Source organism: Crinia signifera, chromosome 8, assembly GCF_055691185.1.
Source record: "Crinia signifera chromosome 8, ASM5569118v1, whole genome shotgun sequence".
NCBI lineage: Eukaryota > Metazoa > Chordata > Amphibia > Anura > Myobatrachidae > Crinia > Crinia signifera.
Genome location: NC_139224.1, coordinates 152138740 through 152154909, shown reverse-complemented (window position 1 = coordinate 152154909; position 16170 = coordinate 152138740). Strand labels below are relative to the sequence as shown.

Genomic DNA, 16170 nt, shown 5'->3' with positions numbered 1-16170 from the left:
GCAAAACATCAAAAGCCTGACAATAGCTTTCCCTGTAAATAGACGTAGGGCTGCATGCAGCAATTCCACTCTTTAAATGACAAGCAGTGTCCAGATGCAACTATTAAAATGTCCCTGAACTGCGCAGTTCTAGTATAAGTCCTAGGTACCTTTTGGCCTAGGTGCACCTTAAGTTGAGGTAATAGCTACCATAAAAGCTGGGTTTGTAGTCCAAGGCCACTGGTGTCCTGGGGCGTCACAACGCCAATCCTGCGGGTGATTCCAACAACGGGTTCCCAATAACCACACGGATGACTGTAACAACTCCTGCTGCGAGGGTGGGCCGTGTCTTGGACTGGAATGGCACCAGGGCTCATTTGGAGATGGGTGACAGAATCAAAGGAGGTTAGACTCCTGGGAGGCCCTATTAGTGTTAGCCTCTGGGGTTTGTTGACCGTCAGTGTGGGAGGACAGTAGCACAGTACCTGCTCATCAGCTGCTGCTGCTGACTCCTGTCAGTCACGACTCCTGGTGCTCCGTGTGGCTCTGTCATGGGCTGTTAGTCTTTTGGGGTCTGGGGTGCGCTGGCGGCTCTTCTGTACCCTGCATGCCTCCGTGTTCCCCTCCTTCAGACTGTCTGTCCGGGCTGCGTCTCTACCGGGGGGGGCTTGCTTGCCCCTCCGCGGCGTCGTCTCTGCGCTGAGCCGGGTCTCTGGTGCCGGGTGTCGCAGCTGCCGTCAGCGTGTGCTGGCTGTCAGTCACCGCCGGGCAGCGCGACTCTCTCTCACAGCTGCCGGCTCCTTTCGGGCGCCCTCTCCTCGCTCCCTGCAGCTACCACGCGCTGCTCTCTCCGGCGTGTCACCCCCCCTGACCTGCCGTCCAGCAACCGCTCCTCCTGCTCCAGTTCCCGCTCTCCGTCCTCCAATCCCCGCGGCGTCTTCCTTCCCCCTCGCCAGGGTCACAGGTCAGTCCTTCCCTGCAGAGGTGGCTGCGGCGGGGGTTGGTTGCCCGGCAACCCCAGGCTTGAACGTCCGGCCACCATTTTAGTTAAGGGCAGCGCTGACCACCAATGTCAAAATGAAGCAGACCCCTATGGGGCTTTGAAAAAGGGGGTATCCCCAATTCTGGGATGCCACAGGGGTACTTGTGTATTATCACAGCGCCCCCGATATTAAGTCTCACGATTTTTTTATTGCATCGCATGCCATCGCATGCCATACACCCGATGCACTGCGATGCGATGTAAGCCCCCTATATGATGTTAAATTGTATAAGCACCCTAATGGGTGCTTACAATGCTAAATACACCCCCACGCCACTCCCCAGTACGAACGTGAACCCGAAGCGTGGCGAGCGCAGCGAGCCCACGAGGGGCGGCGGTACACGTCCTCCGACCTTTTCATACCCCCACTATCCACGTCGGCGTGGAGTTGATTTGATATAGTGTGGTGAGCGCAGCGAGCCACCGAGCCCGAAGCGTGGCGAGCGGACGCGTATACCTGTGAAGTAATGCGCGGCCCCTTGCGGGTCTCGATGCGCTCGCAACGCTTCGGGCTCGGTGGCTCGCTGCACTCGCCACACTATATAAAATCAACTCCACGCCGACGTGGATAGTGGGGGTATGAAAAGGTCGGAGGACGTGTACCGCCGCCCCTCGTGGGCTCGCTGCGCTCGCCACGCTTCGGGTTCACGTTCATACTGGGGGTAGCATGGGGGTGCATTTAACTTTGTAAGCACCCATTATATTATACAATTTATAATCGCATTGCATCGCATTGTATGGCATTGTATGCCAAATACAATGCCATACAATTTTAACATTGTATGACATTCGGGAACATCGCGGGACATCGCATACCATCGCATGCCTTATGGTCTGCGATGCGATGGGCGCCGGGATAATACACAAGTACCTCCAAAGGATATATGAGGAAGCACTATACAAGGTAGAATTATTCCAATTTATTCACAAAACATAGTTGTGTCCGGACTGGGATGCAGAATATAGCATATAGCAGATGTTACAAATTATGGGGCACACTTATATTCACCCATCCAGAGAACTTTAAAGAACAGCAGACTGTTTTTCTGGAAAAACAGGTCCAGGAACTCCAGGTGTGGGGGTCGATTGATTAAATAAAAAAATAGAGAGAGAAAGAGATGTATATAATGTATGTACTGTAGGAACAAAGGGACTTACAGGGGACTTTAAAATAAAACTAAAGTACACTTTTTGCCCAGAACAGGTTCAGGAACCTGATGATGTCATATTTAATTAGAGGTTCAGGAACTGAGTTCCTGCTGAAATAATGTGTATATATATATATATATATATATATATATATATATATATATATATATATATATATAGATATATAGACGAAGGGTCCTGCACTCACATCCAGGAGTGTTGAATGCTTGGGGTGCACCACTAAGGCAATTCAGTCCAAATAGCCAATTCATATCCAAAGTGCCTAATAAAAAGCAGGGGCACTGACCATATTTCAGTCAGCAATTTTAATGCAACAAGTAAATCATAGTAGTCGACGTTTCAACCCTCTAGGGGCCTTTGTCAAGACAGATTTGAGATCCATATGCACAGCTGAGATCCATATGCACAGCTGTGACCATATGCAGACCACTGACCCCCAGGATGCTCTATATATACCTGTGCACAAACATACAATCACATGAATCATACTCACCTGTACACACCGTTTTTCCCGCCAATGACGTCATCTGAACCGCGTCTGTTGTCTGGCGTTGTCACAGCAACTGAGAATCCTGAGCCGGCGCTTGTCTAAATGGGGCGGAAGTGCGTCACTAACATCGTAGTCACGGCAACGTCGGAAAACATCCGGCTTCTGCCGTATCATACATAGGAGTATACGCAAACTGGCCACCACTGTTATCACACGGGGATTGGTTTATCACTGGTTACCTAGGCAATCGGACTTACAGTCCAGACGAATCTACATCGGTGTGGAGTGGGCGGAGTAGGGAGTAGCCATGGCAGCCAGACTCGCCACAGTATACAAGGAAAAAGAGGCTGTAAAATATAAAAAATGTGTATATGAAAACAAATGTTCATTTGTTTTCATATACACATTTTTTTATATTTTACTGCCTCTTTTTCCTTGTTTTTCCGTGTGATAACAGTGGTGGCCAGTTTGCGTATACTCCTATGTATGCTACGGCAGAAGCTGGATGTTTTCCGACGTTGCCATGACTAAGATGTTAGTGACGCACTTCCGCCCCATTTAGACAAGCGCCGGCTCAGGACTCTCGATAAATATATATATATATATATATATATATATATATATATATATAAATAGTAAATACAGCTAGTGCATGCATGATAATATACAACATTAATAACAGCAATGCAATGTAGAAAATACACCATAATGCTGTGCTGTAAAAGGTAAGACATGCATAATGTATAATTGAAGTGCACAGTCTAGAAGCTGATCCCTAGATCGCCCTCCCTTTCTCTCCCTCTCTCTCTCCTTCCCTTACTCTCTGACATCCAATAATCAGATATGACATATTATTATACACAATAAGAGTAACAATAACTAGTCATCAAGTACATATAATCACTGAACTATTTTCCCTTTCAGGGAATGGAAGGTGGGGTTGGGCTCCCCGTTTCAGTGCAGTGTGTAGCATTACAGTGGCAAGAAGAACAGTGCCTTCGCCTTATGAAGGAAGTGGAGACCATTTTCCGTGACCATAAAAATAAACAGTGACTGAAATGTGGCAAGATACTTAAGAGTAACTTACTGATATCTGGCAAACCCAGTTATACAAAGAGGGAGAGTCGGGGCAGATTATTGGGGAATGGATTATTTGAAAACCTGCATCAAACTACACAAACTTTCAGGAATCTATATGGATAGAGATGAAATACAGCAGTTGAGTCCATTAGATATTACAGACTGTGATGCAAAAAGAACTGAGCTGCTGCAGGTCATCCCAATAACCAACTGTATCAGCAGACTCCTCTTCCCACCACCCGTACCAGCGGGGTCCTTTACCCCACCAACTGTACCACATAGCTCCTCTTCCTCCCATCATCTGTACCACCAGGCTCTTCTTCTCCCCACCACCTGTACCACCAGGCTTCTCTTTTTCCCACTATCAGTACCGCTTAGCTTGTCTTCCTCCCAACAACTGTACCAGCAGACACCTGTTCTTCCCACCACCTGTACTGCCTAGCTCCTCTTCCTCCCACTTACACCACCAGGCTCCTCCTCTTCCTTACACCTGTATTGCCTAGCTCCTCTTCCTCCCATCAACTGTACCACCAGCCTCCTCTTCTTCCCACCACCTGTACCACCAGCCTCCTCTTCTTCCCACCACCTGTACTGCTTAGCTCCTCTTCCTCCCACCAACTGTACATTTGGGCTATTCTTCTCCTCAATACATGTACCACCAGGCTCCTCTTCTTCCTACCACCTGTACTGCTTAGCTCGTCTTCCTCTCAACAACTGTACCAGCAGATTCCTCTTCCACCCATACTCCTCTTCTTCACACATGTGCTGCTTATCTCCGTCTCCTCCCACCACCTTTACCACCAGGCTCCTCTTCTTCCCACCACCCATATACCACTTCTTCCCACCAACTGTACTGCTTAGCTCCTCTTCCCACCACCTTTACCACCAGGCTCCTCTTCTTCCCACCACCTGTACTGTCTTGCTCCTCTTCCTCCCACCAACTGTACCACCAGGCTCCTCTTCTCCCCACTACGTGTACCACCAAGCTCCTCTTCTTCCCGCCACCTGTACTGCCTAGCTCATCTTCTTCCCATAAACTGTTCTAGTACCAACAGCCTCCTCTTCTTCCTAACACCTGTACTGCCTAGCTCCTCTTCCTCCCAGCAACTGTAACCCAAGCTCTTCTCTCACAACCTGTATGGCCAGGCTCTTCTTCTTCTACCCACCACCTGTATTACCTAGCTCCTCTTCCTCGGCACCAACTGTACATTCGGGCTCTTCTTCTTCTTCCCACCAACTGACCCCCCAGGCTCCTCTTCTTCCCACCACCTGTACTGCCTAGCTCCTCTTCCTCCCACCAACTGTACATTCAGGCACTTCTTCTCCCCACTACCTGTACCACCAGGCTCATCTTCCTCCTACCGACTGTACTGCCTTGCTCCTCTTTCTCACACCAACTGTACCACCTGGCCCTTCTTTATCCCACCAACTGTATTGCCCTGCGCCTCTTCTTCTCACCAAACTGTACCGCCAGGCTCCTCTTCCATCCACCAACTGTATAACATAGTTCTTTCCAACTGTACAATATGCTCCTCTACCTTTCACTAACTGTACCACCCAGTCCCTCTTCATCCAACCAACTGTACTACCTAGCTGCTCTTCCTCCAACTAACTGTTCCACCAGGCTACCCTTCTTCCCACCAACTGTACCGCCCTGCTCCTCTTTCTCTCACCAGCTGTATTACCTGGCTCCTCTTCCTGCCAACAACAGGCTGCTATTCTTTTCAGCAACTGTACCACATGGCTCCTCTTCTTCTCACCAGCGGTACCAACATGCTACTCTTCCTTCCCACCAACTATACCAATTGGCTCTTCTTCCTCCCATGAACTGTATCACTTCACATTGTCAGCAGAGAACAGAGTATAAAGCAAACTTTAACCAATTATTTGCCAGAGATAATAACACACTATAACATCCAATAATGATTAATTTCATTTCTTCTTGAAACTAAACAGTACAACCATAAAATGGGAGTCATATTATTCTGATGCTATGATCCTGGTAACAGTGTTAATAAATACAAGGTCCGTACAGATATAAAACATAATGGCACACTCTCCAACTATTATTAAATTACTTGAAGATTCAATATGTCTCTGTGTAATTGTGTCAGATGTGTGACTGCATAAGGTAAATTTTCCACGAATGCCAAACCCCATGTATGAACGGGTAAGAATGGGATTGGCCGCAATGGGGCAGAGATTATGAACGGAGAATACGGCTAATTAACAAAGTATTCTACGGATTCATATTATCGATGGTGAAATGATTCATATTTGGCTGCCGAGTTTCCCCGGTTGCAGAAATACAGATGAAAAATCAAATGGGGTCCCTAAATCTCTTATATATTTGGCTACATCTGTCACTCAAAGTGTGTGAGTGTGTCTGTAACGCTGGGTGGAGCCTCTGACTCACATGACTGACTCACATGACAGAGAACCAGCCCAGTGAGCCCACAGTGCCAGACACCCTCTGCCTTCCCATGCTGCCCAGGAACCTATTCCACAGACACCAGGTGAGAGCCCCCCCACCCCCCGCGACCCCTCCTCCCGCGATTCGTGGCAAAACCCCCCGCCCTTCCCGCGATTCGCGGTGCCCCCCCTCCCACCTGCCAAACTTATGTCAACATTTACATGTGTTGACCTTTCTGTGTTGATTTTTTCTTGTGGCGATTCGTGGCACCCCCGCGACCCCCTCCCGCGATTCACGACCCCCCCGCGATCCTCCCTCCCGCGATTCGCGGCACCCCCACACCGTGACCCCCCTCCCGCAGTTCGCGGCACCCCCCCATGACCCCCCCTCCAACGATTCGCGGCAAAACCCCCCCTCCCGCGATTTGATGCAAACCCCCGCGCCCCCCCCTCCTGCAATTCGCGGCACCCACCCCCCCTGTGACCCCCCCTCCCGCGATTCGCAGAACCCCTCCCTCCCCGTATGTCCACACACCCCTATCACTGCCCAGCTTCCTGCTCTCCTGAACCGTAACTTCCACCACTGGGGAGTCGCTGACGCTGTGTTGCCCACATCCACCTATCATGCTTTACCACCCAGCCTCCTGCTCTCATGCACCCTAACTCCCACCCAGTAGGAGGAGACACTGACTCAGGGCCACTGTCCTGTACTCCTGTGCTGCCATGCTGGACCCTCACCCACTGGCAGAAGCTGCACAGTGCCCCCCCACCCTCCTCTTTTGTCCCCCTTATGCCCACACATCCCTATCACTACCCCTATCACGCCTTATAGCCCAGCCTCCTGCTCTCATGCACCCTAACTCCCACCCACTAGGAGGAGACACTGACTCAGGGGCACTGTCCTGTACTCCTGTACTGCTACGCTGGACCCTCACCCTTATGCCCACACACCCCTATCACTACCCAGCCTCCTGTTTTCCTGTGTCGTGACCTCTGCCAGTGGGGAGCCGCTGACTCAAAAACACCCTACTATACTATTGCACACACACCTAAACAACACGCACACAAAGCCCCCCAACACACCCACAAATGTCACTGTACCATCCACACTATCAATGTACATTTTACACTGTAACCGCTTTTTAATTAAACAAAACAATACACACCCCCTTCCAAATCATATGCTCTCTATCTAACACATTTCACCTATAACTCAAGTTGCAATACAGGCATCTTTCATACAATTCTAACGATCTTTCTCATATACAAATGTTCACAAATTAAGGGGGCGCAGCCCCTTACGACGGTGTGAAGAGCACCCGTAGGGCGCGATGAATCACCTAGTATATATATATATATATATATATATATGTATATGTGTATAGATTTCGGGAGATGGTGGCACTCCAAGCACAATAATAATTCCACTAATGATGAATAAGGCGGTGCCCGTCCATAAACAGCACAGCTGGCAATGTAGGAGGGTACAGGGTCGGCGGCACTCGCAGTAAATAAACCACACCAGGCGGTCGACCTAATGAGCTGTCGACCTAATGACATGTTGACCTAATGACATGTCGAACTAAAACCATGTCGACCTATTGAGCTGTCGAACTAATGGTGTCGATGTAATGGCTGTCGATGTAATGGCTGTCGATGTAAGTGCTGTCTAATATCCGTCCCAGACCCTCGCTGAATTGCCTCCTCGGTGCAGTTTGTGCTAACATAGGAAGAAGTGTACGAATGTATGGCTGATAACCCTGGGTGATGGTTATATGAAATTAATCAGCCCTAGTGATTCATTTAACCCCTTAGGACGCAAAGTATCTAAACTAAATATCCATTTGGATTCTAATTGCAGCAGTTTCTTTGCTCGATCACCACCCCTGATTGAATTGGGAATGTGGTCAATCGAGCAAAGAAAAACCAGAGTGCTTTATTAATGTTTCAAGAATCACATCTGGAAATTATATCCTTTTCGGAAATGTGATATCAGTAACCCGGGGTTACTGATATCACATTTCCGAAAAGGATATAATTTCCAGATGTGATTCTTGAAACATTAATAAAGCACTCTGGTTTTATGATTATACATTGTACTGTACTGTATTTGACTGTAATTGGTGGAAATTCCATGTGGTGGTAAAATATCTCTCTTTTTCACATATATATATATATATATATATATATATATATATATAGGTTTTGATAGAAGAAAACAAACGCGGCACTCTGGGAATTTAAGCATAAACGTGTATTGTAGCAAAAGTAGCTTCCAACGTTTCGGGGTCTATATCACCCCTTTGTCAAGGAATATTGTGCAACTAAGAAACCAGTAGTGGGCCATTTTCTAACTCGCCCCAAAGGATGTTACAGGTGCATTGGGTGCACGACCTGTAGAGCCATGCTTGTTGGGAGCACTGTTAACCATCCACACACGGGTCGTAAAATACCCATTAAACATTCAGTGACATGCTCCTCTAAGTACGTGGTTTATGTTCTGTCTTGTCCATGTGGCTTATACTACGTGGGCAAGACAGAATGCCAGTTTAAAGAACGCATGGCAAATCCCAGGTCAGCTATCCGACATGCCCTTAGTACTGGTACCAGTGACCAACCGGTCGCAAGGCACTGCGTCCTTATGAAGCACAGCATAGAAAGCATCAGATTTAACATCATTGATCACATACCCCAGAATGTCAGAGGGGGCAATAGGAGCAGAAGACTGCTACAAGCAGAATCCAAATGGATTTTTATATTGGATACCCTATCACCGAGAGGGTTGAACGAACAGCATGGGTTGCAGAGCTTTATTTGAAATAATTATTGGATTAATGTAATGGTTTAATATAAGAACTGAGTGCAATACGCAACAAGCCCTGCATGATTTGCTTTCGTTCATAACTAACGGTGACCCGTTGAGTCATTTATTACATATGGGTTTAGTGCTTTTAATGAAAACAGTTGGGTATTAAATGAATTTATAAGGAACATATCTAGAACTGTTTAATATGAACTATGTTAGCACTCCCTATGTAAATATGTATTTCCAGCGTTTCTATGTTTCACTCACATTTTTTTCACCTAGAATTGTTTAGCACAAGTGATATGGCAGCTTGCTGCCTCCTAAATGGCTTATATTAAGCCTCTTAACCATGTTTCTAAATATTATTTTCTTTGTTTTACTTTTTAGATGTGTCACCATGGAGACGGCTTCTTGCGGCGCCCAGAGCGAGGCTTGGCTGTGAGCTGCGGTTCACGAGGCGGGGCAACGGCTGATGACGCGGCGGGTAGTTCCCAGACTGGGCTCCCTGAGTGACGTCATCGGCGGAGCGACGCACGTGGAGGCGACGGGAGCTGGACCTGGTGATGGACGCCGCGGGTAAGCACTATCCAGGTGGGGTGTGATTGCTTAGGGGGCGGGTTCTGCCTAGATGTTTAAATATATGCACTTGTAATTACACTGTTGATCCCTGAGGACGGGCAAGACCCGAAACATGTTGGATCGTGTTTGAAATAAAATACCACATTTTTCACTAAGAAATCCTGAGTGCCGCCTGTCTGTACCCGCTATATATATATTTATATATATATATATATATATATATATATATATATATAATCCGGGGGTTTCTCCGGGGAGAAAATAGGCACTCTCCTAAGTAAAGTCATAAACTTGTTGTAATCCAAGTATTTTGATTTATTAGTCATCCAATAAGTTGGTACAATATATTGTGCTCAATGATACTCCGACGTTTCGGTCCAATATAGGCGGACCTTTATCAAGGAGCCTGTATTGTGTAAAAGACATGCAAACAGCAATGTGAGAGCATGCAATCAAAACAATTACAGTGATGCACAAAGAAAAAACATAGGTACAAAAAAAAGGAACTTACATGAGTCAGCAAAGTACACATAATCATCGATGGGGCAACATGAAGTATGTTGGAAAACCTCCTACTGCAGGAGGACACCATGAATGAACCTGCCCGGGCCCGACCTTTATACCTGTGTGTTTGAAATCATGTGATGCCTGGATCCCCGCCCACCGGTGAGGCGTGTCCGGCCAGAAACAGGAAGTTGCATCACCGGAAGTGCAGGTCTCTGATGTACCACACCCTGCCACGTCTGAGTCCCCGGAGGCGGGTCTCAGCATATGCTTTTTTAGTGCAGCTAATTGCAAGGGGCGTGATCGCCCGGAAGTGGGATGTGCGGCAGTGTCTGTGGTACTGGTGCATCACTGCTGAGAAAATGGGGATATCCGGTTTAAATGCAAAACTGTAAACCTAACAATTTTGGTATAAATCACTATATACAGGAAGGTCGGGGTTCCGGGAGGGATCACCCTAGTACATCTACATGGTTCTGGATGGAGAACAAGTCTCAAGACATTAATAATGTTTACATTTATACACATTGCATAAGTTTTATAAGGTGCCGATGTACATTTGTCAGGGGATCGCTTCTTAGAACAAATGAAATAAACATATCCATACCGCTGGACGTGGGGAATGGTTGAAAATATGGAACAGCAACAAACATTAAAAAACATTAAAAAACATTATTAAGAAAAATTGTTGAGAAAAAGTGTATATTGGAAATACCAGTTGGGGTGCCAAATCATGCCTGTTAGGCGCTAAAGATGGGATGTTTAATTTTTATATTGTTATGTGTGATATTTCAGATGTGGATTCTAAGTCTAATGTTGGGTATTAAGTAGTGGATCTAGGGATTTTTAATTTTTAGATTTTTAGCTAAAAAACAAGGGGGTTATTGTGCTTTTATAATGTCAATCGAACAGGACAACACAGTATTTTAAGGATTCGTATACGGAACTAGTAATGGGGGAGTGATGCTCACACCTTAATGTCATAGAAAAAATGTTATTTAAATTTTTTTGAAAAATAAGTGTCTGAAAAGTGCCAGTTAATAGGCCAAATGGTGCCAGTTGGGAGCCATTAGTCAATTCTTTAAAGATAATGATGTTTTTAAGAAAAAATATTCGGGGGGAGATTGAATGTTTCATCCATCTCTTGAAAAAATGCTATTGGTGATGAAAGAATATTTTAACTACATTCCATAGTTATTATATTTTATATTATTTATTTTATTATACATTTTTTATTTTTTTATTTTTTTTAATTTTTTATTTATATTTAATTTTTGAAAAGGTTTTAAAAAACACAATTATTTTAAAGAATTTTGTTAAGGAATCCTCATGATTAGGGTGATGGTATTTTAATGATTAGGGTGATGGTATTTTAATGGTCACTGGAGGCTATGGGTTACCGGATCTTGGTCCAAACCCTGACAAGCTGAAGTGAGTGGTTGAAGATACACTATTGCAATATGGATTCAGCTACTTGAATACAATAAGCATGATGACGTATAGACATTATATGAAAAACATGATATGGAAAAAAAATGATATGAAAAACCATGATGAGAAAAGACATGATGGGAAAAAACATGATGAGAAAGAACATGATGAGTAAAAACATGATGAGAAAAAACATGATGAGAAAAGCATGATAAGAAAAAACAAGATGCACAACATATTATGGGAAAACAGCACGGGAAAGCGGAAAAAAGGCAAGCCCATGAAATAAATGAAAAAAATTACATACAGTATGACAAAGACTTATTTCAAAAAAATGTTCAGTGGGTTGTTTTCATTTAGTCCATGTGGGGCCAAAGTTCCTAATCGGAAGATCCACCGGCTTTCTTTCTTTTTTAAGAGCAAGCCTCTATCACCCCCTCGGGTTGGTGGGGGGATCCAATCGATCAGCCGGCATCGGAGGCTAGATACTTGATGTCCTTCTTTTAGAAAATGTCTTGGAATAGGTAGATCAGTTTTGTTTGTATCGATGGCTGCCCGTATGGAATTCCGGTGGTTGGCCATGCGTTCTCGGAACTTTCGTGTAGTCATGCCTACGTAAGCCAGACCACAAGGGCAGATTAATAAATAAATCACGTGGTCCAATAAGCAGTGCAATCTGTATTTAATTTTTATCTGTTTGCCTGATTGGGGATGTGGGAATGATGATCCAGTGTTCATACTATTGCAGGTAGTGCATCCTGCGCACTTGTAGCAGCCTGGGCGTTGGGAATGTAGCCAGGTGGTTCCCTTTGGGGTATCTGGGGTGAGTGTGGGTCTCATCAGCAGCTGTTTCAGATTTGGCCCCTTCTTGTAGGCCATCATGGGAGGTGCTTGCATCTGGAGTTTTAGTGCGCTGTCTGTACTGACGATTGGCCAGTGTTTCTTCACACTCCTTTGTATTGTGGTGGAGGCATGGTTATATGTGGACACATAGATCATGCGTTTAGTGTCCTTGGTTTTGTTGGGATTTACTTCACCTGACTTCTCCATGTTGTTGCGGGCCTTCGTAAGGCATTTTTTGAGGGTCTTTGGGTCATACCCCCTCTCCTTGAATCGGTCTGTCATTTCAGCTAATTGTTGTTCTGTGCGATGGGAGTTGGTGTTATTCCTAATAACACGCATGTACTGTGAGATCGGCAAGTGGTTTTTTAGAGCTGGTGGATGTTGGCTGCTTGAGATAAGTAAAGTGTTCCGGTCTGTCGCTTTACGATGTACGCAGGTCTGTAGTACTCCTTCTTTTATGGAGATATTGATATCTAGGAAGGTAATGGTCTCTGGGTTGATTTGGTGTGTGAATTTTATTGGACTGTCCAAGTTGTTTAGATCTGTTACCATTTCCTCGAATTTGGTGGTGGATTCTGTCCAGATTAAGAAGACGTCGTCAATATACCTCTTGTAAAACTGGATGGCATCTGAGTATTTTGATAAGATAAATCGGTTTTCAAATTCATGCATGTAGATCCCGGCGTAGGCGGGTGCCAGATTGGAACCCATCGCGGTTCCCGATGTTTGGATATAGTACTTTTTGTTGTATAAGAAATGGTTGCATGTAAGTATCAATCTGGCCATTTCTATCAGAAAATCCGTAGGGGGCTGTAAGGTCTGCCTCTCATCCAGTTTTTGGTTGAGTACATGCAGTCCGTCCAGGTGGGGTATCACAGTATAGAGTGATGAAACGTCCATGGTTGCTAGGCATGGGGTGCCACTGATGTTAATCCCTTGTAGTTTATCGATGAAGTCTCCTGTATCGCGAATATATGTGCTACTGTTGGTTACCAGTGGTTGAAGATGGTGGTCGATAAATATAGCTAGGGGCTGTAGAAGAGAGGATCTCGCAGATATTATGGGCCTCCCAGGTGGGTTGGTTTCTGATTTGTGTATCTTGGGCAAAGTATATAGTATAGGGCATACTGGGTGTTGTACTTGCAGAAATTCAACTTCCTCTTTTGTGAGCCACTTATTTGTTAGGCCCTTTTGTAGTAGGGCGTCAACCTGTTTTTTGAAGGTCGGGATGGGGTTGTGTCCAACTGATTTGTAAGTTTGCGTGTCTGATAATTGTCGCATGATCTCGGTGTGGTATTGTTCCCAGTCCTGTATTACCACCGCGCCACCCTTATCCGCAGGGCGGATTACTATGTCTGCGTTTTTTTGCAGGATGTTAAGGGCTACTTTTTCATCAGGGCTGAGGTTCCTGTAACGAGGTGACCTGGTTGTTTTCAGGATGTCTTGTTCGACCATGCGATTAAAGGTTTTTATACTTGGGTTTAGGGAAAACGGGTCGTATGTTGAGATGGGTTTAAAACCGTGGGTTTGTTCAGTGCTGGCGGAGTCTTTGAATTGCTCATGCAATCTTAATTTTCTGTTAAATTTATACAAGTCGACCGTGGCGTCGAATGTGTCGTGGTCACTCGTGGGGACGAACGATAAGCCTTTAGTCAAGAGTGATGTCATGGGGTCCGTCAGTGGAAAAGTGGAGAGGTTAAAGACTAGATTAGAGCTTGCTTCCGGACACGTTTGCCTAGTACCTCCACGTCTGGGGTGAGGCCTCTGCCCCTTCCTCTTGGTGGTTTGTTCCTTCTGTTTTGGGATCCACCGGGGCCTTGTTCTAAAAAATCGGTCCTTGTGCCGGATTGGTCTGTGTCAGAAGCAGAAGTTGAAGACCCTGTGGTGAATTGGTAAGGGTTCCTTTGTTGACGTCTGTTGAAGGGGGGTCTTTGTTGTCGTCTAGTGCTTTGTTCACCGGTTAGCCACCGGTATACTGTATGGTTTTGGTAGTCTGCTTTAACGGTTGCAAGTTTATTCCTCTTGAAGGAGATTAGTTCTGCTTTGTAGGTTTCCACCTGGGTACGTATCTTCTCTATTAAGTTGCAGGATTTGTCGCTCTTGATCGTGGCGAGATGAGCAATCCCAAAGTCATCAATCTCACTCTTTACTTTTTTTAGCTCGGTCCCCACCTCCTCAACCACGAGTAGCATCAAGTCTAGCGAGCATTTGTTTAGGACACCACACCATCTGCTGCAAAATGATGGGCTATTTCGTCCTATGGTGGGGATGTTTGCAATACGAAAACCACGGGGGATCTGTTTTTTCCTGTGATAGTCTGAAAGGAAATGTCCATGGAGTGTTAAATCTGTCTCACGTTTTTTCAACTTCAGTAGGCGTTGATAGAGGTCGATGGGGGAATCTGTTGGTAGTGTATCAAAGTCGGCCTGATTGAACAGGACTTTCTCCGCGTCGTCGTCGGTCAAGGATATTATTCCTTGTTCAGCCTGGGATAGAAGGACCTCGTCCAGGAATCCAATGCCTCCACTGGCCATTTGGGGAGCGGTATGGAATATGTTTATGAAGTTTGGACTAGCAGGTCCACCTCTGGGTTCAGTCCTGTGTTTGGTGGAAGTCCAAAGGTTTGTGGGTGACCGGTCAAGAGTGGAGAGGTTTGTGATGACCTCTGGCTCATAAGTAGATTCTGTGGAAGACCGCACTCGCACGGGGTGTGTAATAGTAGCAGCGGGCGGGGTGCCTAAAGGGAGTTCATTTCAAGTATGAACACCTTAGTACAATCCGGGGGTTTCTCCGGGGAGAAAATAGGCACTCTCCTAAGTAAAGTCATAAACTTGTTGTAATCCAAGTATTTTGATTTATTAGTCATCCAATAAGTTGGTACAATATATTGTGCTCAATGATACTCCGACGTTTCGGTCCAATATAGGCGGACCTTTATCAAGGAGCCTGTATTGTGTAAAAGACATGCAAACAGCAATGTGAGAGCATGCAATCAAAACAATTACAGTGATGCACAAAGAAAAAACATAGGTACAAAAAAAAGGAACTTACATGAGTCAGCAAAGTACACATAATCATCGATGGGGCAACATGAAGTATGTTGGAAAACCTCCTACTGCAGGAGGACACCATGAATGAACCTGCCCGGGCCCGACCTTTATACCTGTGTGTTTGAAATCATGTGATGCCTGGATCCCCGCCCACCGGTGAGGCGTGTCCGGCCAGAAACAGGAAGTTGCATCACCGGAAGTGCAGGTCTCTGATGTACCACACCCTGCCACGTCTGAGTCCCCGGAGGCGGGTCTCAGCATATGCTTTTTTAGTGCAGCTAATTGCAAGGGGCGTGATCGCCCGGAAGTGGGATGTGCGGCAGTGTCTGTGGTACTGGTGCATCACTGCTGAGAAAATGGGGATATCCGGTTTAAATGCAAAACTGTAAACCTAACAATTTTGGTATAAATCACTATATACAGGAAGGTCGGGGTTCCGGGAGGGATCACCCTAGTACATCTACATGGTTCTGGATGGAGAACAAGTCTCAAGACATTAATAATGTTTACATTTATACACATTGCATAAGTTTTATAAGGTGCCGATGTACATTTGTCAGGGGATCGCTTCTTAGAACAAATGAAATAAACATATCCATACCGCTGGACGTGGGGAATGGTTGAAAATATGGAACAGCAACAAACATTAAAAAACATTAAAAAACATTATTAAGAAAAATTGTTGAGAAAAAGTGTATATTGGAAATACCAGTTGGGGTGCCAAATCATGCCTGTTAGGCGCTAAAGATGGGATGTTTAATTTTTATATTGTTATGTGTGATAT

At 45.6% G+C, this 16170-nt stretch overlaps 1 protein-coding gene across 4 annotated transcripts in view; it reads left to right on the top strand.

Annotated features, from left to right (window-relative positions):
- LOC146026608 (vitamin D3 hydroxylase-associated protein-like) overlaps positions 1 to 16170 on the top strand; it is a 125847-nt gene that overhangs the window by 59954 nt on the left and 49723 nt on the right. The window contains exon 15 of one of the 4 annotated variants that reach the window (XR_014454496.1): positions 9367 to 9555. Coding sequence is in view for 2 of the 4 variants with exons in the window: in XM_083157419.1 (XP_083013545.1) it covers positions 3606 to 3734 (129 nt within the window). In the remaining 2 variants the exon portion in view is untranslated. Of the gene's footprint in view, positions 1 to 3605; positions 5818 to 9366; positions 9631 to 16170 lie in introns of those variants that run through there. The other 3 variants (XR_014454498.1, XM_083157420.1, XM_083157419.1) reach the window with 3 other exon arrangements.